The 25,919-nt window shown below is 41.2% G+C and overlaps 1 protein-coding gene across 2 annotated transcripts in view; it reads right to left on the bottom strand.

The window, feature by feature from the left end:
• Positions 1–2,069: 2,069 nt before the first annotated feature.
• Positions 2,070–25,919, bottom strand: part of LOC306855183 (uncharacterized protein) — a 79,351-nt gene continuing 55,501 nt past the window's right edge. Inside the window, exons 6-10 of one of the 2 annotated variants that reach the window (XM_079393667.1) lie at positions 25,680–25,751; positions 12,550–12,716; positions 12,192–12,443; positions 8,991–9,146; positions 2,070–2,245 (exon numbers count right to left, since the gene is read on the bottom strand). In XM_079393667.1, the coding sequence (XP_079249793.1) occupies positions 12,402–12,443; positions 12,550–12,716; positions 25,680–25,751 (281 nt within the window). In that variant the 3' untranslated portion in view covers positions 2,070–2,245; positions 8,991–9,146; positions 12,192–12,401. Of the gene's footprint in view, positions 2,246–7,859; positions 9,147–12,191; positions 12,444–12,549; positions 12,717–25,679; positions 25,752–25,919 lie in introns of those variants that run through there. The other variant, XM_079393668.1, reaches the window with a different exon arrangement.

A 25,919-nucleotide genomic window follows, 5' to 3' on the forward strand; every position in this document is an offset into this window, starting at 1 on the left:
CTCTCCACCCAATGCTTTCCTGTCAGCCCTCTACTTTTGTTCTATTCCAATTAAGGCATAAATGCCCATAAAAATTACTTTTAAAAAATGTAGCAGAGTTGGGATGGACATAGTGTAGTCATATATACAGCCATGAAAATATTTTAAGTAAATGAAATGAGCACAAATGTCAGGTCATGTCAAAACATCTCCAAAACACCTCAGATCCCAGAGGCTTAATCCTGCTGAAAGACACTCTTGTAGAAACTCCAGGGGCCTCATTTATAAAGTGTGCGTACGCTCAGATTTGATCTTAGAGTGTGCAGACGCTTAAATCCACGCCAGCGCTCATATTTATAAAAGACGGTCTTTGACGTGGAAAAGTGCTTAGCGTCACGTCAGTATCTGAGCAGACGTACGCACTTTTTATTGTCGGAGTATTGTGACGGTCCAGATCAACATTATTTAGACTGTATTGATTATGATGGTCCTGGATCAACATTATTTAGACTGTATTGATTATGACGGTCCTGGATCAACATTATTTAGACTGTATTGATTATGACGGTCCTGGATCAACATTATTTAGACTGTATTGATTATGATGGTCCTGGATCAACATTATTTAGACTGTATTGATTATGATGGTCCTGGATCAACATTATTTAGACTGTATTGATTATGACGGTCCTGGATCAACATTATTTAGACTGTATTGATTATGACGGTCCTGGATCAACATTATTTAGACTGTATTGATTATGACGGTCCTGGATCAACATTATTTAGACTGTATTGATTATGATGGTCCAGATCAACATTATTTAGACTGTATTGATTATGACGGTCCTGGATCAACATTATTTAGACTGTATTGATTATGATGGTCCAGATCAACATTATTTAGACTGTATTGATTATGACGGTCCTGGATCAACATTATTTAGACTGTATTGATTATGACGGTCCTGGATCAACATTATTTAGACTGTATTGATTATGACGGTCCTGGATCAACATTATTGAATTTAGACTGTATTGATTATGATGGTCCTGGATCAACATTATTGAATTTAGACTGTATTGATTATGACGCTTAAATCCACGCCAGCGCTCATATTTATAAAAGACGGTCTTTGACGTGGAAAAGTGCTTAGCGTCACGTCAGTATCTGAGCAGACGTACGCACTTTTTATTGTCGGAGTATTGCAGGTTTTTTCAAATGTAAGCTGTTCTTAATTATGATGATTGGTGATGTTTTATATGTTAATGAAATTAATTAGAAGTCGTTTACAAGCAGAGGGCTGAAACTATTCAATTGCTTGCAAGTTCAAGATCATTTGCGATTCATAGATTTCACATCTGAAAGAGACACGTACATGCGTTTACTGTTCGTACGTTCATTCTATGAATCAAACGTACGCCTATTCGAGATATGATCGTAAGATCAAATTTAGGATGGTTACTGCGCAACATTTTATAAATGAGGCCCCAGGACTGGACCAACTGAGCAGTTGGCTGGGTTAAGATGGTGCTGTTTTACACCATGATGAAAAAAATGCCATTGGGAGCATATAGTATTGTAGTGGATGGAGCCCTAGTATCAAGAATGGTATCGACAACCTCAGCTGAGAGACTGCTGCCCCTCAGGAATAACGAGTGAAACTGAAGCAGCCGTTGTTCTCGTTTTTCCTTGAGAACTCAATGTTTTTCCCATGAACTACAGAATAAAGTTTCTGTACAACGTGTCATTACATGTTTTCAAAAATGCAAATACAGTCAGTGCGACCGTTGAGGATGTTGCAATCAAGTTCCACAGAAAAGGCCTTTGACAGATCTGTGAATTGTCATGGTTATGGCATGTAATGGCCCTGAACTGGTTTTTAGTAAAAGGTTTTAGTTAGGCTCTAGGGATAATGTAGCAAATTAGCTCAAAAGGGAAATGTACATAGACAGTTACAATTAATTGATTAATTACTATTATTTATATCAGCCTCAGATTGACTTGAAATAAGGCCTTACTTGGCAAAGAATAAAATTTCAGTTTTAAGGTGAAAGCAGACAGGTGCAAGAGAAGAAAAGACACATTTAGGGTGGTGCAGGGTATTTATTCATCATTCATGTGCCAGTTCGTTATTCAGGACAGCAGTGATGAGTCTGCAGGACGATGGGGATGCGTATGCTTTTAATAAAGCCAAAACTCGTCCCTCACACTTTTCAGGCAAATGCGATGACATAGAGGATTCCATGGGCCATGTGAATAAATCTAGGTTTAAGAGAAAATAATAGTTTATGCGTGACTTGATATTTTATTCGTATCCAAAATGAAGCAAAGTGAACATTACAGAGCCCTAAACACTCGGTTTCATTCACATTTGAAGCCGGATGGCACGTTCTCTCAGAGAGAAGGTAAAGGCATTGCAGGAAATCCCTTATATAGACAAAGAAATCCAGATATCACTGTAGCTGAACAAAAAGCAGAAAGGATAAAGACATGATAGATGGTTCATGAGTGATTTTCAATTCTTCTTTTATATACTTTATCACATCTTTTCATTCAAAACATTTAAACCCAGCTGCACAAGAAAAAAATTGCTACAAACAAATTAGAATTAGTACTAGAATTTTTGCCTTCTCCAAAATATTATTACTTTAAAGCTGTAATTCTCAGTATTCTAAGACATATAATGTATGAATACAAATGGTTCGTATCTTTATTACATTTTATGTCTTAAAATATTCTACCTGCACTACTTCTGTCCAAAGTTTTTTTATAATACAAGTATAAAAATATGTGTATAATGAGCTTCAAACTCACCATATAGCTTCTCAAAGATGAATGATTACACTTTTGATTTTCAGGCCTTCTTGGAGTATTTTCATAATAAAAAGTGCAAAGCTATTTGACATAGCTTTTATTATATTATAGAAAATATAAAACATACATCTGCATTGAGGGATTTTTACATTGTATAAAATCCATGATGACACGTTTGGATAAACCAAGGAAATATTATTTTTAATAAGGAAAATATAGAAGAAAAAAAAACATTACAAATTATTGTTCAGCAGTGTTTTTGATTTCCTGGCCAATTAAAAGCAAGAAAAAAACGTAGACAAAATTAGCAAGTTTTTTTTTCTTGCTTTTAATTTAACTGAAATAGTGTCTATGCCCTTCTTCCGAAGTACTATCTATTAGATAGATAGATTCTCTAGAAAGCTGTTATTCCTTCATAACCTGTCCTTAGTCCTGTTTGTAATAATTTTAGAACTATTATTTTAATTTTAGCTTTTGGAAATCGAGTCGTATTGATTCGATATTTATATGATTAATTGATATTAATCAAAACGTCCAACTTATACCTTATTAACAATACCTCATTAACGCCTTGTCCAGCAAGCATTAAAACCAGTATCTCTTAACAATTCAGTTTATTCCTGTGGCCACAGTAATACAGAATTGATTAGGTAATTCTGAGCATAGGTAACGCGATCTTTGGCAAATAGTTTCAGACTTGAAAATCACAGCACCAGACAAAAGATTTATTTATAAATCAAAGTTTATTTGCTACTCTACAATAATATTAAGCTAAATAACACAAAACAGAAAACGTACACACACAAACACACACATTGCAGGCAATTAATTGTTTTGATTTGAAGAGAGTTTAAGGTTCTAATGCTCGTTTTGAAGAATGCTCTAACTTCAACCTGAGGGAGTCACAAGCAAGGAACTTTACTATCTTTACTCTTAAAGATGAATACAACCAGTTTCCAGCAGAATTATGGAGAATTATTTGATTACTTGCCCTGAGTTGTTTTGTTCCTTTCCTGGTTGTGGGAACCCCGGGTGCGGATAAAGGTTATTTTTGTAAACGAAAACTAAAACTAAGACGAAAACGATTGATGAAAAAACAATTTCGTAAACTGAAATAAAATAAAAATGTCAAAATATTTGAAAAACTAAAACGAAACGAAACTAACAACAGTTATTGAAAAACTAACTGAAATAAAATAATAATTAACAAAAATAAATAATCGTTTTCGTAATCATTACATTCTCACCCCTTGGCTGAAAAATATATGAGCTGTGTGGCGGTTTAGGGAAATACCTGTAAATGGCGCATCTCTGACGGAGAGACGCAAAGCGGTTTAAAGCAGAGTCCTGCACGGGTCCTGTTTGGTAAACGTGCACCAGCAGTACTTAACACAACACCTGACCCGTTATCCCACAGCAGCACTATATATTTATTTCTGTAGCCTACCAGACCAGAACCGTTTGACATAAAGGCCGAGAGTCGCGACCCGAACCGGACCCGCATTAATCTACAACATCAGGAAGGAAAACTTATTTATTTTCTCATGTAACACAAGCAATCAAACCAACATTAGGCAAGTTGGTGCTTTGAAGAAAAACAGACACGCAACATGATAATTAACAGGAAAAAAAGATGAGAACGCACCTTTCTGTAAACAATACAAAACTTTTTTTTTTAATTCTCATTACTTACTGTCACATGACACATACATATAGGGCCTTGGGGGTGGGCACACTGAATGGCATCCGGAGGGCGGTCTGTTCATTCAGCCTTCCCTCTGGTGCCAGTGCCCACTTCTCAATTTTAAGTTGCACATAGACATTGAGGGCTCTAGGGAGGGGACGAGCTGACACAAGCTTGTGGAGGGTGCCCCTCCCCTGTTTTAAAGCAACCCTGTTTTAAAGCACCTTAGAACAACACACACCAACACTACATTTGAGCGGGTGAGGTGAAGCATGGGGTCTTTTTTTTTTTTTTCTTTTATCTCACACCCCTGTTCTCTGTTCTCTGTCCGGGGCCGGGGGCTGTGAGGATGAGCTGGCCGCCCGGTCGGGGTCTGGGCTGGTGGTCTTCTCTGCTGCTGCGGGGACCGGGGTGGTCTTCCTGTCCCCACGCCAGAGCGAAGGGGGTTCAGCTCCGGGATCGGGCGCTGATTACCCCTCTGGGGGTGGTGGTGCCTGGATCTAGGAGTATAGAGTGCATATAGGGAGTGTGAGTGTGGGTACCATGTCCATTTTTGTGTGTCTACATGTGGGGCAAGGGTGAGAATATTCGTTGCGTGCATGAGGGTGGGAACGTATGCTTGTGTATATGTGTGCTTGTTCGTCTACGTCTATGTGTCAGGTCGGGCCTTAGACTCCACCTCACTCATCATCTCAGTCGACCCCCACCCCACCACCATGCCCTGCCGGTGGAGGATGCCGCCGGTGCGTTGGTGGTTTCTCGCGCCGGGGCAGGATGCTCCGATTAATGTGTGGGATTAAAAAATTAATAAAAAGCTACTACTATCCCTTTACTCATTTTAAAATAGCAGTGCAGAATAAGTAATGAAGAAATTATAAGAACTTTTAACAAAATATAGCTTCTGTGGGAATCATTAATTTTACATTCTTTCTTGCACACCCTGTATTCATATTTCACATGATATCTCAGGTACCATATGATTCAGTGCAATGGTGGTGTTTATCTGGATCTAATTCACAGCAATGATATGACTCACAGAAACTTCATTTTGACAAAAAAAGGAACCTGTTTCTTCTGAACCTGAACTGAACCTGCAGAATGACTTTCCCTTAAACTCAGACAGTGAGGCTTCTGGCTTTTCCTCATAGGTCTGAAGCACTCAGACCTAACTGTGACCTCTCCTGACTCCTTCTTTGAAACTGTGATTAATAGAGATTAGGGTATTGCATTTCAGAAACACAAAATATTCATGACGTTAAACTATCACTCTGCTAACATTATTAACGTTGCTTCCTCACTGTGATAACTTTGGCTAGTAAAGAGCCAAGGAGCTAGCATGTATACATTTTTTTGTAAACAAAACAGGCTTGTTAACTTACCTTCGTAGTTGTTTATATAGCTGGACACATACAATTTAAAACCTTTGTCCTTTTTTGATGTTGGTGTCTTCGATGTGGCCTGGATGATCCAATGTACATCGTTTGCCGTCATACTCGGCAGGTCCTGAAGCGATCGCGTAAAAAACGACATGGCTGCGGCAAACGTTAACGCGAACCGGAAGTACTAAAGCTGGCTCAAGAGTCCGGAAGCATCAGAACGGAAGAGCCTATTTTACTCTGACAGCGCTAGTGTACGGGAAATGTGTTCATATCACATGACAAGGGTGTTGCCAGGTTGCGCAAGAAAAACAAGTAATTTAATTAAAAACTAATTTTAGCAAGTCATTCTGTTTTTCTTTCCGGATGAGTAAACAGCAAAATAAGGTTGTTGTTTTTTTGTAAACCATTCCCATTTACAAAAATATAATTACAGAATTATAGTTCACATTACAACTAGAAATAAACTAGTCGTTAACTTGTAAGCGAATAACAGAGACCTATAATAACTTATATTTAGTGGACATGGCAACACAGTACAACTGAAGCTTTGAGGAAAAAGATGCATATAATTTTTGTGAAAAAGCGCATGTCTGAGGAGAAAAGCAAGGGGGCGTGTTTCTCCTAAAAACAAAAATAGTTGTTTTAGTGTTTTTTTATTATTATTTCAACAACAGAATGGCCTATCATTTCTAAAATCTATCTATCTATCTATCTATCTATCTATCTATCTATCTATCTATCTATCTATCTATCTGTACATCCATCTCAGTTAAGTGGTACATTTTAAAATTTAATTTAAAATCTCATGCTGTTCCTGTTCCTCATTCAACCACTAGGTGTCACTGTTGCATCGAAAAGCGAGGCAGCAACGTAATTTCCCTCTGTAAAATATAGGTATGACCACCGGGGCAAGTTGTCACATGAGGAAGATGGCTGAAGGTTTGCAATTTTCTAGTTATTAGAGCCAAGCCAGTAAGGCGCAGGGCCCTATTGTTCCCCTAAGGATTATTATTAGGGCCCAAGCCAGTAAGGCGCAGGGCCCTATTGTTCCCCTAAGGATTATTATTAGAGCCCAAGCCAGTAAGGCGCAGGACCCTATTGTTCCCCTAAGGATTATTATTAGAGCCCAAGCCAGTAAGGCGCAGGGCCCTATTGTTCCCCTAAGGATTATTATTAGGGCCCAAGCCAGTAAGGCGCAAGGCCCTATTGTTCCCCTAAGGATTATTATTAGGGCCCAAGCCAGTAAGGCGCAAGGCCCTATTGTTCCCCTAAGGATTATTATTAGGGCCCAAGCCAGTAAGGCGCAGGGCCCTATTGTTCCCCTAAGGATTATTATTAGGGCCCAAGCCAGTACATTGGGGATGCTAAATTGCGAAGATGTTTTTGATATCTCGAACGGTTTGCCCGTGGCGAGGCGATGAAGTTATGGCCAAAAATGAGAAACAGGAAATGCCTAATAACGTCCACATAAATTGTATGTTGCTGATCAAACTTCACTGGTTCGTTCGTTGTATGATGCCGATCGCATAGATGTGACTATTAGGAGTCAAAGTTATAGCGCCACCAATGCCTTGAATTCAGCATCTTATTTTTACTCGATTCGCTTCAAACTTCATCAGAATAATGTCAAAACACGGCCGATGTAAAACTGTGAAGGGAATATTGATATCTAAAATTATGTTGCCATGGCAACGTGTCAAAGTTGAAAATTCTTTTCTGGTGATTTTGAAGCAGATAACATGTTTAGAATGTCATGAAACTCAACACACATATCAGTATTAATGATAGTTAGACACTGGAAAAAGCTCATAAACGGGCGTGGAAGAGGCACTCTATAGCGCCACCTTTTGTCAAAAATGGGGGGGTTAGTTTTAGCTACAGACACCAAACTCGGTACATAAATTGTTCTTATTAATCCGGACAACTTTCTAATTTACAGTCATTAGCTACGACCAACAGGAAGTCGGCTATATTTATTTTAATGTTTTTTTTTTTTTTTAAACCTTTTATTAATCATTGTTCATGTTAACTAGTATAGTTCAGGAATATAGATTTTAACATGAGTTAATTCAAAACTTACAAACTAAGTATGAACAACATATTTTTTACTGTATTTATTTTAGTTTATTTTAGCGTGGCACCAGGTGTCTTCAATATTGAACATTTTCACAATATTCTAATTTTCTGAGATACTGAATTTGGGACTTTCATTAGTTGTCAGTTATAATCATCAAAATTAAAGGAAATAAACATTTGAAATATATCAGTCTGTGTGTAATGAATGAATCTAATATACAAGTTTCACTTTTTGAATGGTATTACTGAAATAAATCAACTTTTTCATGATATTCTAATTTTATGACCAGCACCTGTATATATATATATAAAGAAGTGCCTCGACCGCTACATTTCACGTACATGTATGAAAATCGGTACACACATGTAACAAAATCCAAAACACAACAGGAAGTCAGTTATTTGTAATAAGTGTCATACTTTAACTCCTCCTAGAGATTTATTCAGACGAACACCAAATTTGGTCAGTGTAATCTAAAGATCTGCCCCAAACGTCATATGTTTGATAAGACTCCTGTCCTGAAGAGACCAACATGCCCATATTCAGTTATAGCTGGCAACAGGAAGTGACATGTTTTACTTTGTTAAAAACTTCTCCTAGATATTTAATTACATTAACATAATATTTGGTCAGTCTAATCTAAAAGTCTTTGCAATGTTAAATTGCGAAGTTCTTGAGTTTTCCTTAAAGGGCGTGTCCATGGCGGCCTGACAAAGTTCGATGTCTCGCCATGGGAATAGAAGTTGTTGTAACTCAGCCATAAAATGTGCAATCTGCCCCAAACTTCACATATTCGATAAGAGTGCTCGGTCCCTAATAAACAGAGCAATTCCAATAGAGTCCTCACACCATCGGTGCTCGGGCCCTAATAAACAGAGCAATTCCAAGAGGGTCTGTGCACCGATGGTGTGAGGCCCTTGGGCCCTAAATACTGAGATCATTTTTCACTATGCATGCAATTTTTAATGCCATGACTTTAAGAATTTAAGATCTTCAGTCAGATATACAGTAGGACCTTTTTATAGCCTTATATTGTGCACTTTGGATTCTTACCTGTTCATTTTGTATGGCTTTTTCCGTCAATTTGCGGGCCTGAAAAGCCCGGTCCAGAGTATGTTGTGCTTCGTAGAAAGCTTGGGCAGTTGACTGACTGTGGCACATATGTCGGCGCACAGTTAACATTTCTTTTTCGGTTAACTGTCTGCCGACCTAGGAAAAATAACAATAATGACATTAAAATGGTCATAAAATGGACAATCAAAATGTTCTTGATATTTACATACAAGAGGTTAGTTTTTCTAAGGATTATTATTATTAGGGCCGAGGCCACTAAGGCACAGGGCCCTCTTGTTTTTCTAAGGATTATTAGGGCCCAAGCCACTAAGGCACAGGGCCCTCTTGTTTTTCTAAGGATTATTAGGGCCCAAGCCACTAAGGCACAGGGCCCTCTTGTTTTTCTAACTCTTGAAAACTGGCACACACGTTGGAATCTGCAGTCATTAGGACGCTGCAGAGGCAGGGACCCAGGCATGGCACAGGGGCTATACAGCATGTCATAGGCTCCGCCCCAACAGGAAGTGAGCTATTCAGGGCTGTGTAAAAAGCGCATGCTCTGGAATTTGATACACTCCTCTGAGGATTTCCAAATGACTGCCACCAAACTCAGTGAACATGATCAAGACATTGGGGATGCTAAATTGCGAAGGGATTTTTGATATCTCAAACGGTTTGCCCGTGGCGAGGTGATGAAGTTATGGTGAGAAATTAGAAACAGGAAATGCCTAATAACATCCACATACATTGTCTGATTTTGATCAAACTTCAGTGGTTTGTTCATTGTATGATGCCGATCATATAGATGTGACTATTATGACTGAAAGTTATAGCGCCACCAACTGGCAGAAGGAAATGTGTCATTTTCAAAATGCTTAGAATCTAGCATCTTATTGTTACTCGATTTGCTTCTAACTTCATCAAAATAATGTCAAAACACGGCCGATGTAAAACTGTTAAGGGAATATTGATATCATAAATGCTGTTGCCATGGCAACGTGTCAAACTTCAAAATTCTTTTGATTTTGAGGTAGATAACAGGCTTAGAATTTTGAGAAACTCAACACACATCAGTATTAATGATAGATAGACACTGGCAAAAGCTCATAAAAGGGCGTGGAAGAGGCATTGTATAGCGCCACCTTTTGGCAAAACTTGTGGTGTTAGTTTTAGCTACAGTAACCAAATTTGGTACATATATTGTTCTCATCAATACAGACATCTTTCTAATTTACAGTCATTAGCTACGACCAACAGCAAGTCAGCTATTTTGATTTTAATGTGGATATTTGGAGAAATATGGCTGTGAATTAATGCATACTGCTCAGAGCAGAATTATACTATACACACCAAACTTTGTCTACATGATGCCAAAACATTGAGAAACTTAAATTGCGAACGGCTTTTGGATATTTTGAATGGTGTTGCAATGACGATTTATTAAAGTGAGAGTAAAAAAAGATAGCAGTATTTTTCTTATATCTTTAAAGTGCAGCTTCCAAACACTTCAAATTTTTTTACATACATAGAACAAGTCATTCTGAAGAATTATGGTTAATTTCATGACTTTACAAAAGGTCTATGAATAACAGAATATTAAAAAACTATCAGACATCTGATGTGTGTGCACTATGTGTGGGGGGTGGATGGGTGTGTGTGTGTGTGTTGAGTGTGGGGGTGGGTGAGGGAGAGAGAGACTTTTAAACATCTCTTTAATCACTAGAAAAAAAATTGTATTTATTATTTAATTTATTTATTGCATTTCACCTTAAGAAGTCTCTTAGGCCTTATCCTATTCTCTCCGTTTTAGGGACAAAACAATGCTGGAACCAGCCCATTTGTAGGGCACTGACAACATAATTTTATATAATTAGGTTAATAATTATATTAATTACAACATAAAAATATCAAAAGATACATACACATGGACTTATACATTTTTGTGCTGCATATAATAATTTGAAACTCATTTCATACTGACCTATGACATCCTGTGAAATGACATCTGAATTTACATAATCTCATGGATGTAACAGTAAAACAGTTCAGCCAACAGATGAAGACTAAACTGAAATGCAGGCAAAACTATAAGCAGTTGCCAGCCATCTATTTGTGTGAGCTAATCTAAAGTGAGGACTGTTTATACCTTATAAAGCATTTACAAAGGAGATTTAAAGGCTCATTTATCTCACAAACAGAAAAGTTAAACAATTCAAGTGCACAGTTTCATTTTTTGCATCTTGAAAAAAATATTTTTGTTTTGTATCCCTCTGTGTTGTGTTTCTTTATTTTTTCTGTTAGGAAGATAAATGAGCCTTTAAATATTCTTTGTAATAGATATGCCTTATAAATAAAGAACAATACATTTATAGCTATATTTATAAACTGCTTACTAATGACTATTAATGTTGGGACAATGCTTTATAAAGGATGAACTAACTATTTACTAATGTGTACCTAATGATTCATAGCGTGCAGTTATTATGAAGTGTTACCCTGTCTCTCTCTCTCTCTCTCTCCAACCCCCCCCCCCCCCCCCCCCCCCCCCCCCCATCAGATGTCTGATAGTTTTTTAATTCTCTCTTATCCATGGAGTTTTGTAAAGTCATGAAACCAACCATATTTCCTCAGAAAGACTTTTTCAATGTATGTAAAACTTTTTGAAGTGTTTGGAAGCTAAACTTTAAAGATATAGCAGTAATTTTCTCATCTTTTTTTACTGTAACTGCAATAAATCGCCATTACAAAACTGTTCAAAATATCCCAAATCCATTCGCAATTTAGCATCTTCAGTATCTTGGCATCATGTTGACAATGTTTGGTGTGAACTACTTGTTTCTACTTGGAGGAGTATGAATTTATTTACAGCCTGAATTCCCCAAAAATTTCCATTAAAATAAAAATAGCCGACTTCCTATTGGTCATAGCTAATGACTGTAAATTAGAAAGTTGTCCGGCTTGATGAGAACAATATATGTACCAAGTTCGGTGTCTGTAGCTAAAACTAACCCCCCCCCCCCCACTTTTGACAAAAGGTGGTGCTATAGAGTGCCTCCTCCACACCCATTTATGAGCTTTTACAAGAGAGCAAACAGGTGGAGAAAAAGTTACAACCCCCCCTAAGGATGAAATTCTAGTACTATCCAGGCGAAGCCTATGCACGAAAAACCCTGATATACAAATGAAAACAACAATACTTACATATGTGCTCAGGCTAGTCCTGATCATGCAGAATGTTGGTGTCCCAGGAAGGCCGAAACCTGTCCAGCACTCCTGGAAGCACTCTAGCAGCTTGGTGTAAGGCCCAGCTGCTTTGTTTAAAAAAAAGTACTTCGAGCTGCCACCAGGGAGTACTGGCCTTATTTTTAAGAACTGCTCAAATAAGGCATACTCCTCTGGCAGCAGCACGATTTAGGCCTGGCCAAAGGTGGACGATGTTTTATGTTCATCAACCTATGCAGATAGGGAAAAGACCAAAGACACAGGTAAACTTGTAAAAACACTTGTAGAGAACAAAAAGAAAAAAGTTTTTTTTTTTTTTTTTAGTTAGCTGACTTACGGTCAACAAGCAAAGGCCCTCGTTATTCTTCAGGGGATTCTTTACTGCAGCTGCAGTGAGATTTTCTGCAACCCCTTTACGATGACCCGTATTGCAAACAATAAATCCCACCAGAAGACCATAAACCTTTTGGAGGGATTCATGGCTAAGAGTAGCCTTCAGATTTTCTGCAAAACAAAAGTAATTGGTAATGAGATGTCTTTTATTGTACTGTATATAGTGCATTATGTGTGTGTGTGTGTGTGTGTGTGTGTGTGTGTGTAATAATTAGGGCTGCACCCTAATAGTCGACTATACACAGGAAGTGTCGAAGTCACACAGTCTGTGATGGACAGATCATTAACGGCTAGTCTATGTGTTAATTAAAGTACATTGGGCAGGACATCCAAACGCTCACCTGTCAATCAACAACTGCAAATACGGCTTATCGTTAGAAACATGAAAGTAGTAGCATCTTTACATGGCCGCCCGCTGTAATGCAGACATGTGCCGATATACGGTAATGCAGTACATCACCATAATGAATATGCACGATACTGTTATCTTGGACACTTCAACATAGCATGAAGCATTTGCATAGAATGCATTTTAAGAATATTTTACCCATCAAGCGGTTAAAATGCACAACAGCACTGTATGTTGCATCAAAGAGGCATGTGCTCTGATGTAAACAAGCAATGCGCATGAGAAACACAGCGGAAGGAGACACAGTAAATGGAAATACACGTTCACTCTCTTAAAGTACAGGGTGCTAATGGAATGACTCTGGTTATGCATGTAACCATGGTTCCCAGAGAGGGAACGAGACACTGCATACCCAGTCTAGGAAAGTGGCTCAAGGAGACCACTACTTAAATACCCTAATAAGGGGAATAGTCCCCAAGCTGGAAGGCAGCTATCCTCAAATAGTAGTTTCCTCAGGCAAGGCTGAAGATTGCCCAGACCAAAGAAATTGGGCTATCTACTTAAAACCCTAATAGGGGAGATAACACAATCTAGGCAAAGAGCGCTCAAAAAGATCGCTTATTAAAACCACGACAAGGAAGGAAGGAGGCATTTATATAGCACTTTATGTGTAATGCTGTACACCCAAAGCGCTTTATAATCATGTGGGGGTCTCTCCTCAACCACCACCAGTGTGAAGCATCCACTTGGATGATGCGACGGCAGCCACAGGACAACGGCGCCAGTGCGCTCACCACACACCAGCTACAGGTGGAGAGGAGAGAGAGTCATAGAGCCAATCAAGTGGATGGGGATTATTAGGAGGCCATGATGGTCAGAGGCCAGTGGAGGGAATTTGCTCACGCTTCCCTGATCTCACAGACCACCGCCTCAATGAATATGTCAAAGGAGCCTGGAAGGCGAAACTAACTACAGATGTGACATTACAACCATCATGGCCATCAACACTCCCATGCATTGGCAACAGAAATCTGAGTGAGGCACAGCACAACAGCTGTCTCAGGGGACACGCCTAAACCAATCTAGGTCACTAAAACACCTTGGGAGAGAAAGCTTGCAAGCATCTCTCCATCTTAATATATCAACACCCATTGAGACTCTCAACACAAAATAATATGCATGTTAGAGAGACATAGTAGAGTTGAATATAGCTCCGCCCACAATCTCAAAAGATTGGGGATAAAACGACTCAGTGCTCACATTTTCATCATCATAACACAAAAATTATCCACGGAATCAGGTAACCCGTTTAGAGAGGGTATACGGATCCCACAGATCAAAGCGATCACCACAAGCTGAGTTAAACCGTGCCATTGTTCTGCATCCCTTGGGAATAGGATCAAACTCATCACAATGAGCGTGTTCAGTACCCACGGGCACTGAATGCACATGCCTCCTCGCTGAGACAATAACAAATTTTCTTTTCTTTTCATCTTGCCTCTGTATCATGCATATTAAAGTTCATAAGTGCAGTGATGCTTAGTTTACAGCGGAAACCAAGGAAACGCTTAAAGCACCACCTGCTGGCAGAGAGTGAATCTGCATCTCATTCAACTCGTCTTCGGTTTCATTTCATGCAGATATTTTTATGTATACATTAGTTTCACAAAACTGAAGTTAGACCATCCTGTTTATGCTTCAAATTTTGAAATTATACAACCTAATTTAGATTATAAACTGCTCATGTTGCATGTATGCAGCATCTTTGTTTGGATCATGATTATAAAGATATTCCAGCCTTTGGATCCTCAGCTTGAGTTTTAACCTTAGTCACATTCAGCATTGTCTCCGCCTGGGCCGCTCTTCTCCGGTGGTTCCGTTCGGAGGTCTGAGGAAGTGCAGGCGTGCACCTGTTCATAGACCTTTGTCTCTCAGGACTGGATGTGGGTCTGAGGTGGTGTTACCTGTCTCTGTCAGTCACGTGAGCTTCCACTTCTGGATATCTTGGCCTTCTGTAGCGTTCGGTCAAACTGGGTGACATTTTAGCCAGTTTGTCAAGGTCTTTAAGAGTCGTCTCATGAGCAGTTTCAGGGTCTGCATGGAGGGGCTTTCTTCTTTTGCTAGAGGGGAAGAGTTCTGTGATGAGGACTGGCGATGCTTTGTTTGTGGCCATTCACTTCTTCCGTTACGTAGCAATTCTTGGATGGGGGACCCCGTTCTGCTCAGCAGTGGTGATCCTGATGAGGGCTCCGCTTTTCTTGGCTCTAATTCCTTTTCAGGTGGTCTTTCAGAGCCTTTGTTTTAGAGTCTTTGTTTAAGGTCAGTTTTGGCTTTGTCTAGTCGCTGTTCTGCAGACTGTAGATGTCTTCTCATGTCTTTCTGTGAAGCTTTTAGTTCTCGTTGGTCATGTTCAGCAACTGCAAGAGCTTCTTGGAGTTGTTCAAATTTTTCCTTTGTTTCCTGCTTCGCTCTGTCTAGTTCCTTGTGTTTATCCTGGGTTTTCACTTTGAGCTTGTCTGTGCAGCGTGATATGTGCAATAGCTCTCTCAGGAACTCAGTGTTCTGATGTCTGAAATCATCTTGGACTTTCACTGTCACCTTGTCTATGTGGCTTTGGACATGTGTCAGCTCCTTCTGACGATGGGTGCTTTGCTCGTCGCTTAGGGTTAGCCGGGCTGTGAAAGCGTAGCTTAGGGAACTGATGGCCTTGTTTAACTTCCTGTGGTGGTGATTCTGGGTTGAATCGTGTGTCAGGAGTTTCTTCCGAATCGTGGCTATTACTCAGAATATTAAAAGTTCAATGGTCTTGTGAGTAAGACTATGTGTAATGCCTCTTAGCCAAGTGTTCACGTCTCCTCCTTGGGCAATGGGGTTTGCCGTCTGTGACATGCTGGCAGACTGGAAAGTGAGGGCTGACACAGATCTGTATGGTGTTATAGGCCCATATGTGGTGAAACAGCTTGACAAGTGTCATTTCAGTGATTGCGAACCCAAAGTGAGTGTGTTGTAGTGGGCCTTATGGTTCCAATTTGCTGTTCAGAATTGACAGCAACCTGACATGCACTGACATATTATATCTTGCTGTATGCCAGCCCCGTATGCCACTTGTTTTAGTGTCTCTTGAGTGTCTCTGGTACTGTGGTGTCCAGCACATGATGTGTTGTGGGCATACATTAACCTGACCCCCCTGTTGTCACTGTGGTACCACAAGCTTTGGCGCACTGTGGTCATCAGGGACATATTATAGTATGTTGCTCAGCACACGCAGCATGTGTTTGATGTCATGCAGCAGATTGAGGACTGGAGCAGCAGCCAGTTGACCCGGTGTGATAGGGTGGTTGGAGGGGTCAGAGAGGTGGCCAAGAATAAGTGTCATTGATCAGTCAGAAGTTTTTTTAGGCAATGCCATCCATGGATAGTCATAAGTTTAGCACCAGGGCTGCGAGGTGGATACCCTGGGAGTAAAAGTTGGTCTCCTGTTGGTTACGGCTGCCATGTCATGGGTGGGTGGGTCTTAGTTGAGACCATAGCTCTCCACGCAATGCACTTGTGATGTTGTTGCATATCTGAGATGGGTGTTGGTGCTTGACTGGCTTGTCCTAGCCGAGGAGGTGGCGTGTGAGGCTGAGCTTGGCATCATTTGAGTCTGTGTAAATGAGGAGTTCTCTGATGCAGTTCTTGTGAGTCGATGCGATTTAAAGGGTGATCAGGATGGCTGTCACTTGTACTGTGATGTGGGAGAGGTTTCCTGTTAACCCAAAAACACTTGCTCTGGACAAACCATGCCTCCACATTGCATCCTTAAAAGGCCAGTGACCATGTGGCTTTCGGTGCATTGGTCCTCTGCACCGCTGCTCTTGCTGTTGAGGGCCGTTACAGGTTGGCGGCACGTCTTTGTGATCACTTTCCATGTTCTGTTGAACTGGAGAATCGCTGGGTGGTTCATGAATTGCAGAGCAGGGCTCTTTTGTCATCTGAGTAGTTAGTGCTCTTTTGGGAGCAGTGTTCTGTTGAAATGGGCAACCCCCCTTTAGTTCTGGCCATTTGTTGGTGTAGACCAGGACTAAGGCAGTAGTTGGTGAATCCAGCTGTTAGATGAAACTCCTTGGGATTAGAGTAAATCAGGCATGGTGTAGAGTGCAGATGCCATTTGAGTTTAATGATGTAATGTGGTCTTGAGTGAGTCCACATGGTTGACATTAGCTCTGCATCATTGCCTCTTGTGATGAGTAGCTTAGGCACTAGCAGTTGTCGGCAGATGCAGGATGTCTCTCAGAAAAGGGGGTGTGGCTCAGAGTGGGGCCAGGTTCCCTCCCTTCCTTTGAAGGTGTGTGGTTGAGGGTTTGGCCACGCTGTCCGTGTGTCACACTGTCGCTGTCCATTCCCTTTTCGAGTATGCTGGTATTGCAGTCTCGTTTTTTTACCAGAGTAAACATCTGGTCTGCTCTGGCTGGAAGTTCTTGCACTTTACAGGGCTTCCTCAGGGGGTTGCAAGGTCTCATAGGAAACGTGTGCACTTGCTTGTGAAGACCGGTCTGGTGTGTGCTTAATGAGTGCCTTGAAGCGTGTGAGGCTTCAGGTCGTGTCCTCGTGGCTGGCTGTGAGATTTTCCTGTGACCTCGGTGACCTGACAGTCTGTCTGGGTAACTTGTCTGGCTGGAGTGGCAGAGGTTCTCGCACTTCAGCCTGGGGTTTCAGCTGTCTCAGTGTCAGCAAAGGGTCAATGTGACCCAGCGGCTCTTTATCACTTAGAAGGTGGTATGCATGTGTTGCTGCATGTTCAGTGCACACCTTTCGGCCTTAATAGTTCAGTTCTGTTTCTGAGCATCAGCTTGGGGTCTGCCACAAGTTGAAAGTGACATAAAAGTTAGATTTAGTCCAGTGTCAACAGATCTCTAAGTCTCGCCGTGTTTTCCAACATGCTGTTTCCTGGTTTCCCTCCTTTTCAATTGGGTTCCTCAGGAGTCCTCGTACCGAGTTTGTGTGGTGACTGGTATGCTGACAGGTGTTGGATCATCCTGGATGTGCAGCCATCAGCTGAAGTGGCGTGGTGATGCCATTACTCGGTGATGTGGCTGGTAATCTGAGATCTGGGTGAGTGTTCAGCTGGAGGGCACTTTGTGTGGTCATTCATTTCAGTTCTCACACTTATAAGGAGTTTGTACTGTCCATTTTTTTTCTCCTTTACGGGGCCTCCTCTGAATGAGCTCCTTTAGAATACTCAAGATCTCTACTGTCTCCGGTGTTGCCACACTGTTCAGCTCTGAGAAGAGCTGGGACGTGTCAAGATGGTTTCTGCTGGTGAGATTTTAGGTTTGTTGCTCAGTGCTCTGTCTGGTGCTTGGGACCGGCACCATCACGGATATGCTGTTCCTGCTGGTTAGGAACTGTGTTGACTTTCTGATGAAGCATCTATCACAGTGATGTGCCTTACAAGATGTAAGAGCAGGCAGAGTCTTGGCCGTTGGCTGGTCTGACCTTGAGACTGAATTCTCGCGACCAGCTTAGATGTCAGGCCCGAACTTTGTGACCTGGCATTGGACTTCAGATGAGTTGGCTGGCTGGAAATGTGAACGTTCCCGCACTTGAGGCCAATTCTATGAATGCTTAAAGTCCATTGGGCTCAAAACCATGTGGCAGTTCCATGTAGGTGACAAGAGAGCCTTTGTCCATTTGGGTTATGTACACAGGGTGTACAGTCTCATGGAGCTGATGGTCAGGCACAGGGGAGTTGGCCGTGTGTGTATTTTGGCCTGTCATGGGTGATCAGCTGTCTGCTGATGTGCTGTTTGGGTGACATGACCATCTGGCGTCAGGACGGACGTCTCTGTGGTGAGAGACTGTTTGCCAAGATCTGGGCATTTCTCCTAGTAGGATGGCTTTCTGGTGGGTTGTTGGTTTCTCATGCCACTCGTAATTAAAAGTCTGATAGATCCTGTTTGCCCTGCTGGGGAAGCCACTCTCAGGATCAGTTTCTTTTCTTTCACTGTGCAGGGGAAGGCCATGGCACTTGGGTGGTGACCCACAATGTGATGCAGATTTCGGGAGCAGGTAAAGTTCTGGAGTTGAAGCCTTCCTCCCTTGTGGCCTGTTCTGTCGTCTGGCGTAGACTCAAAGCTGGCTGTAGCAGGCTTCTTGTAGTCTTTGTTATCCGCGTTGACAATTTCAGACTGCTCGTGCAGGCTAGAGGTGTTCCTGATTGGATAGTTTCATGTGGTCACATTGGGCAGAGTTCAAGCATAACAGTTCATGTTTTGCAGGCAGGCAGCTTGTTGGGGTCTGTGGGGCCACACGTGTGTGTGTATGCCGTGATCCCCTGTAATTGCTGGCTGGTGACGTGTGGACAGTGGGCTCTCACCCCCCCTTCGCAGGTTTGGACTCTTGGCTGGGGGGCCTGGGCTGGCTTGTCAGGGGATATTCTGTGTTGTGTTTCCCCTTCCTGTTCACCTTGTGGTCTGCAAGCCTATTTTAGTTCATTTGGGACGTTGAGTTCACCTTGACTTGGTTGGTTAGTGTTTGCAGTTGCAGCGTTGCTGAGCAGAGACTTGGATTTCAACTCAGGCTGCTTGCAGGTGGTATTCACAGGCGTTGCTTTGGTTCACCTGGGTCACTAGTTAAGAGAGCTTCAGCCTGCAGGAGCCTCTCTGGCTTTTATTCCAGCTGCTCTCTGTGCTCAGTGTCTGTGTGGGTTTTGTAGAGGCATGCTGAAACTTTCTACTTCCTCTTGTAGCTCCTCGACCTCTTCATCCACTGTCACTTGCTGGTCTGGCAGTTCTGCGCACGCTTCCGGTCCTCTGGGCCTCCTTGTGGTTGAAGCATCTTTCGCTCAGCGTTAAATGGATGATGCGGATGTAGGCAAGAGCACCGGTGATCCTGGCTGGCCCTCTGTGGCTGTAGCCTTGGTTTAATCATGGTCTGTCTGCCAGTTCAGGTTGTCATTCAGCTGTTTCGCTCAGGTGCTGTAGATCAGGAGTGGTCCCAGACCGGAGGACATCCGTTGCAGTGCACAGCCAATCCTTTGGCTGATCAGATGGGTGGCAGGGCTGGATGACCTGGACACAGGTGGAACACAGGTGGAGAGGGAAAAGCACAACAAAAACCTATGCAAGTCCATACAGATTTATTGAGCTAAAATATTTGGGGCTATGTGTTGCGTGGTTAACTGGTGTGATCAGTTAGTGACGCAAACTAAACACTTAAATATCGTGGCTGATAAGGCAGGAGAGGATAATTGGTGTGAGTGAGCACCCAAAACTATGAGTAACACTGTTGATGGGTGACCTAGGGGGTCATTTAATGACTTAGGCTATTCGGTTTATCAACGTTATTACAAAGTATTTTCTGATGGTTCAAACAGGTTAGGTCTCCAGGCCCACAAAAACAACTAAAACAGACAGAACTGAAATTAATAAAATAAATCAAAGTTCAAACCTAGAAAGGGATAGTTGGAAATCAAGGGCTTACTAGCACCTCTAGAGGCAGTGATGAGATAGATAGCTGGACAGACCGAGCACACTAAAGCAGAGAGGCTCTCTAGTCCTCTTCAAGTTTCATATTGAGTGAATGGCTATATCTTAGGTGTCGTTAGGCTTGGTAGTGAGCTGAGGTCACGCAACCGCTCCCGAGCACGCAACTGCAGGGGCTCCTGATCACACCCATGACACCTAGTAGCAAACACTCAAACAGCAAATCACTTGGCACAATGTTGCATCACTCAAGTGTGGGAGGGCCAACAACTAGCTGGCACAGGCAAAATTGGGTTTCGCCTGTGGGTCCCAAGTTACACGGACCCTTCTTTTGGGCCTCGAGCTATGGATGAGTTCGCTCCTCTCAAGAGGGTGGACCACTGTGTAACTTCACAGGGTAATTAATCAAAATTGCCCTTATGTGTCAGTCAGACAGGGAACATTGAGAGGGGACAACAAAAAGATTAAGCATCTTGGATACATGAAACAGCTTGATGCCGGTTTGCGGTGGGCCACTAATAGATTTGAGGGCTCATTGTGCACCTGCGGTGGCTAGAATTGCCTATGCTTATGCCTATGCCTATAGGGGAAGGAGAGGATAAGGGTAACTAAGTAGAATTTAAAATTAGAAACCCAGTTAAAATGTCCTAATTGCTTAGGAAAGTAAATGGAAAGTTGTTTTAAATAGATTAAAAAATCTATAAATTCAATTTTTCTCAATAGGTGTAGCTAGACTTAACTACAGACTGGAGTAGATTAAATAAAATAAGCCCAACAAAATAAATAAATAATTACTGCAATTAACACAGTAAAAATAAACTACACAAATAAACAAAAGCTTGTGGGGGAGACCAAAGTAATTGACAGCCCAACAGAAGATGGAACAGAAAGAAAGTGTAGAGGAAGGAAGGGAACTGTTACACTTACACACACTGTCTCTCTAAGTGTTAGTCAGATGCTAACAGCTAACAGCTGAGGTAAGGGCTTTAGCTTCTATCTATGTAGGGTCGTTAGCGCGGTAGCTTCGGCTACCTGCAGTGGTCTGTTTACATTAGTCTGTGACGTGTGCGCCGTCTTGAGTTTGAACCGGAAAGGCCTCGCTATAGCCTTCCGGGGTCAGACATTGCTAAGAAACCGATGCACGCTTAACAGCCGGTGTGCGTGGAGCACGTGAGCTGGGTGTAAACATGTATGGGAATCTCGCGCTCAGGCTGTCGTTCACGCTTCATTCATAACTTACACAGCGCGTTCACTTCACAGACAATGACAAAGCATTACACCATTAAATCGACCATCAATTGCATCACATCAAGGGATTAATATGAATGCAATGATACGCGACAATACGACAATAAACAGATGACGTACCAAAACTGTAGTGAGCTTTTTTTTTTCTCACACACAGCTAAACTGAAGCTGCTATCCTGAAGAGATTTTATCTGTTCAGGAGAGACTTGCGCGGTTTAAAACAAAAGCCCGAAAGTGGGGGTTTCCTTTGCCCAATATTAAATAGATTTAATCTAAAACACTTTGCGCCGCCGATCTGAGAGGTAGTCAGATACGGGGCATGCTGTTCAGAACTGAAAGTGAGGATTTATTTGCCCAGGATCAGTTAACTTAATATAACACTATTTATACACGCTGCCGATCTGGGGTTTCTTCGCCAGATATACGGGGCTTATGCGGTTGTTGCAACAATTACTTGATGAGTTTTAATTAATCCGACACTGACCTGCAGTATTCTAAGATTAATTTTGCTCCGTGATCGGGCCAGGGGGCATGCATTAGTTAGCTACGCTAATGATTACACCCACGGGAGTAATAGTCTAGTTGTATGGCATATGGAACAATGGCATAACTCTACCTATACATAATAAGGCCTTAATTCTAAGATAAGCGAGGAACATCGCTCGCTATCTTCTTCGCGCTAAAAGAGGTTTTCTTCGCTCACTTTAGGGCGGATAAAATAGCATTAAGACACGCTATAAAAGGTTTAGTCGTTTTATAGGGTCTAATTTATAAACAGCAGTTAATTTAAGTCATTAACAGTGGCTGGTTTCTCAGTGAGAAACTCGAGGACTGTTAAGGCACGGAAAGTAACCTACACATTCATTCACGACGCAGTTGGATAGTTTGAATAAACACACATAAGAAACACAATGTTACTGAGTCTGCTCACAGAACAAGGTTTAAAACGTTGCCCGCATCCTCCACCAACTGTAGCAAATTAGCTCAATGTGAGAACTAAACACAAACATACATACATTAACCTGTTAGCCTGCACCAGAGCGACCTCGCACTGAACGATCTTTGTTTGCATGTGTCATTGTTTTCTAATAGAATAAATGAAACGGGACAAAGTTAATCTTGACAAACTTTATATCATTCTGAGGGTCTAAGCCTCAAGCATCGACGACAGATCGCTGTTTTTCGATGGAAAGCTTATAAGGAATGAGTGGCACAAATTTGCTACATTTGTGTAAGCAGTACACATCCAAACACGCAGAGTAAAAAAGCCGTACGTACCTTTATCATTGTAATAACGAGCCACAAACGCGTCCACTGCTGAAATCCCAGTTTAGTTAGAGAGGTAAGGGTCCACAGAAAAACATCCCAGCGAGCACTTTTAGTCCAGCGAAACAATAACGTTGTAATAAGGATGAATATTCCTTTGTTTACGTTTCATTTCTTCAGAGAGTTATTGTTCGCGTCCGTTATGGAATAAATTACGCTCAAAAACAGCGTCTTGGTGGTAAAAAAACTAAACGATGTTGTAGAATACGGTCTTACAAACATAATGAGACCGTCTACGGAAAAAAAAGTCTCAGAAAAGCGGAATATAGATTATTTGAATTTGGCGCTCCCTCCTGCGAGCTCTGACGCGGGCTATGACGCTTCTGTCATCTGAGCGGGGCATAACTTAGCGATCTGCTTTATCCATAAAAAACTGTTTTTTTTTTTCTTCTACATTTTTTATATGTGTGTGTGTGTATTGTGTGGGGAATGTGGCCGTGTCTGCATGATTATAATCTGTATGGACGCACATCAGCGTGTTTATTAGCGACTCTATGACGGCTATCATTGTGATTCATTGATCAGCTATTATTGATTATATGGCCCATCTGTTTGATTATAATCTGAATGGAAGCACATCAGCGTGTGTTTACTGACTCTATGACCATGTCTGGCAATATCACTTCACGTCTGGCAGTGATATTTATCATTGTAATAACGAATAACGAAGAATACTTCAGTATACATACTATATACAAAGCATTTTTTTTCTATTTTTTTTCCTTTTTTATTACTCAAATAATTATTTTTGTATTTTTTAGTGCTCAAATAAATCTGTCTATTATTTTATAATTGAAAAACTATGCAGGAACATGTATAATGACTAAAATAGCTTGTATAATTCTGTAATCCATTTGGTGGTTATTTTTCCTCAAACAGGGGGGTGGGGGGACTATAAATAGTTTCAGAAAAAATATTGCAGGAATCTCATTTTTCATGGTATCTTCTTCAAATTTGAAATATGAACTGATGGGACACATGGCTTTCGATCCATTACTTTTCTGGATTGCTCCAGGACTTATTTCATGTATTTGTATATGAAATAAAAAAACATTCAGTGTGGAAAAATATTTTTCAAGGCACGTCAGTGTCTATAACTTTTTATCTTTTTGAGCATTATCAACTCTTGATGATAGATAGTAAAGCCCAGAGTCTCTTCTTTCCAAAGATACCTAATTTGTTTGTGTAAGCACACTTTGTCACAAACTGTTACCATTTTAATTCAGGTAGGTTATTTTCACCTGCGAGGCCCTAAATGGGGTTGAAGGTTAACAGGTTAAACACAGATGCCAACACAAGGAAGGCATGGAGAGAGTGAGAGAGAGAGGGAGAGAGAGAGCGTTTTCGTGTGCGAGAGAGAGAGAGAGAGAGCGCTTGCGCAAGAGAGAAAGAGACTAATGGCAGGATTTGCACATCAGCTAGCACAACCTGTTAGAACCATCAAAGAAATATCAAAAGTGGTCGAAGCCTACAGTTAACAAGCGGTTACTTGCACTGGTTTGTTGCAATGTGTTTCTTAATTCTTGATGAATTCCTTTAGGAGTGGAAGCTTTGTCATTCCAGCCACGGGTTGATTGGTCCGAAGTTAAGTCGCCAAAGTTATTGAGCTCAAAGCTGCCAGGAGCTCGGACTACCCCGAAGGGGAGTCGCTAAGTTTCCACGGTGATGTGCGTGTCTCTAGGGTACCGAAGGTAAAAGAAGAAGGTGTCTTTTGGTGTGGAAGAAGTTTAATTTGGATCCAGCAATGCCCATTTCTGGTCAGTTCGCCCAGTAACGAGGCACATAGTTTCGGCGGGAGAGTGTTCCTTTGTCTCACTTACACCTCATTTGCATGTTTTATGACTTGTGCTGGATCAGTGTAATTCTTCCTACAGTACTGTAGGAATATTATGATGCATTTCACGAGGTCACAGTGTACATCATTGTTTGAGAAATGAAGAGCAGATCATTTTGATATCAAGAAAGAAACATCTAGCATATATTAAACCAGAGATACATTCATACACCTGAATATGAGTATTTAGAGCTTACTAATACAAATAACGAGTGGTCACTAGGCTAATATAATAAGGAAACATACAAACAACATGTGCTTATACCAGATACCTTTGTAACTGATTAATTATGGTCTAATTAAAGGAAATGTCTCTATGCGTGTGTGTTGTATTTGCATAGGTATTTCACTGGTCAGCCCGGCCTGGTACGGAGGGTCATTTAGTTCTCTTGGAATGTGTTTGAAGTCCGATGGAGAGAACAGATAGTCAATTCTGCTTAGCATCTGACAGTGGGGGGAACAACCACTGGCAATTACGCACCATATAAATGTAGAATTTGGGGCCAGGTCTGTGAGTTATTTAGCTAATGTCACAGGTTAAAAGGGGTCTCTAAGACATAAAACCACAATGACCATCAAGGATCATAAGCAGACGCTACACACTGGTGCAATCACTTGCACTTAAATTAAACTTGAGCGTGTCAAAAATTAAACAGAAACTGTGTATACTTGCCTCACAGACATGAAAAATATGGGCCTGTGTGTAGAAAGCTAAATGTCTGCTTTTAAATTAACCAATTCAATTGGAAAACAAATATTAGAATATTATTTTATCTGCATGAAACATGAATATTGTCACATCCACCGCGGAGGACAGTGGATGCGCCTACTTTCACATTAAGTTGACTTACCAAGGTCTTCTGGCAGGGATGTTTTGGCCTCTTCCAGAAAAAAAGAAACGTGGTCAGCAGCAACAATTCTGTCTGTTGTGAAAAGCAAAATGATAAAAAGTATGATATGGCTAATGTCTTCTTAATTATTACCTACCATACTACATTCAACACACAATACACTTGCATACTACAGTTAAACAAATACTGTAGTTCACCCAAAAATTAAAATGTAGTAAATTACTCACACCTGAACTGTTC

This window comes from Barbus barbus (assembly GCF_936440315.1).
Source record: "Barbus barbus genome assembly, chromosome: 3".
NCBI lineage: Eukaryota > Metazoa > Chordata > Actinopteri > Cypriniformes > Cyprinidae > Barbus > Barbus barbus.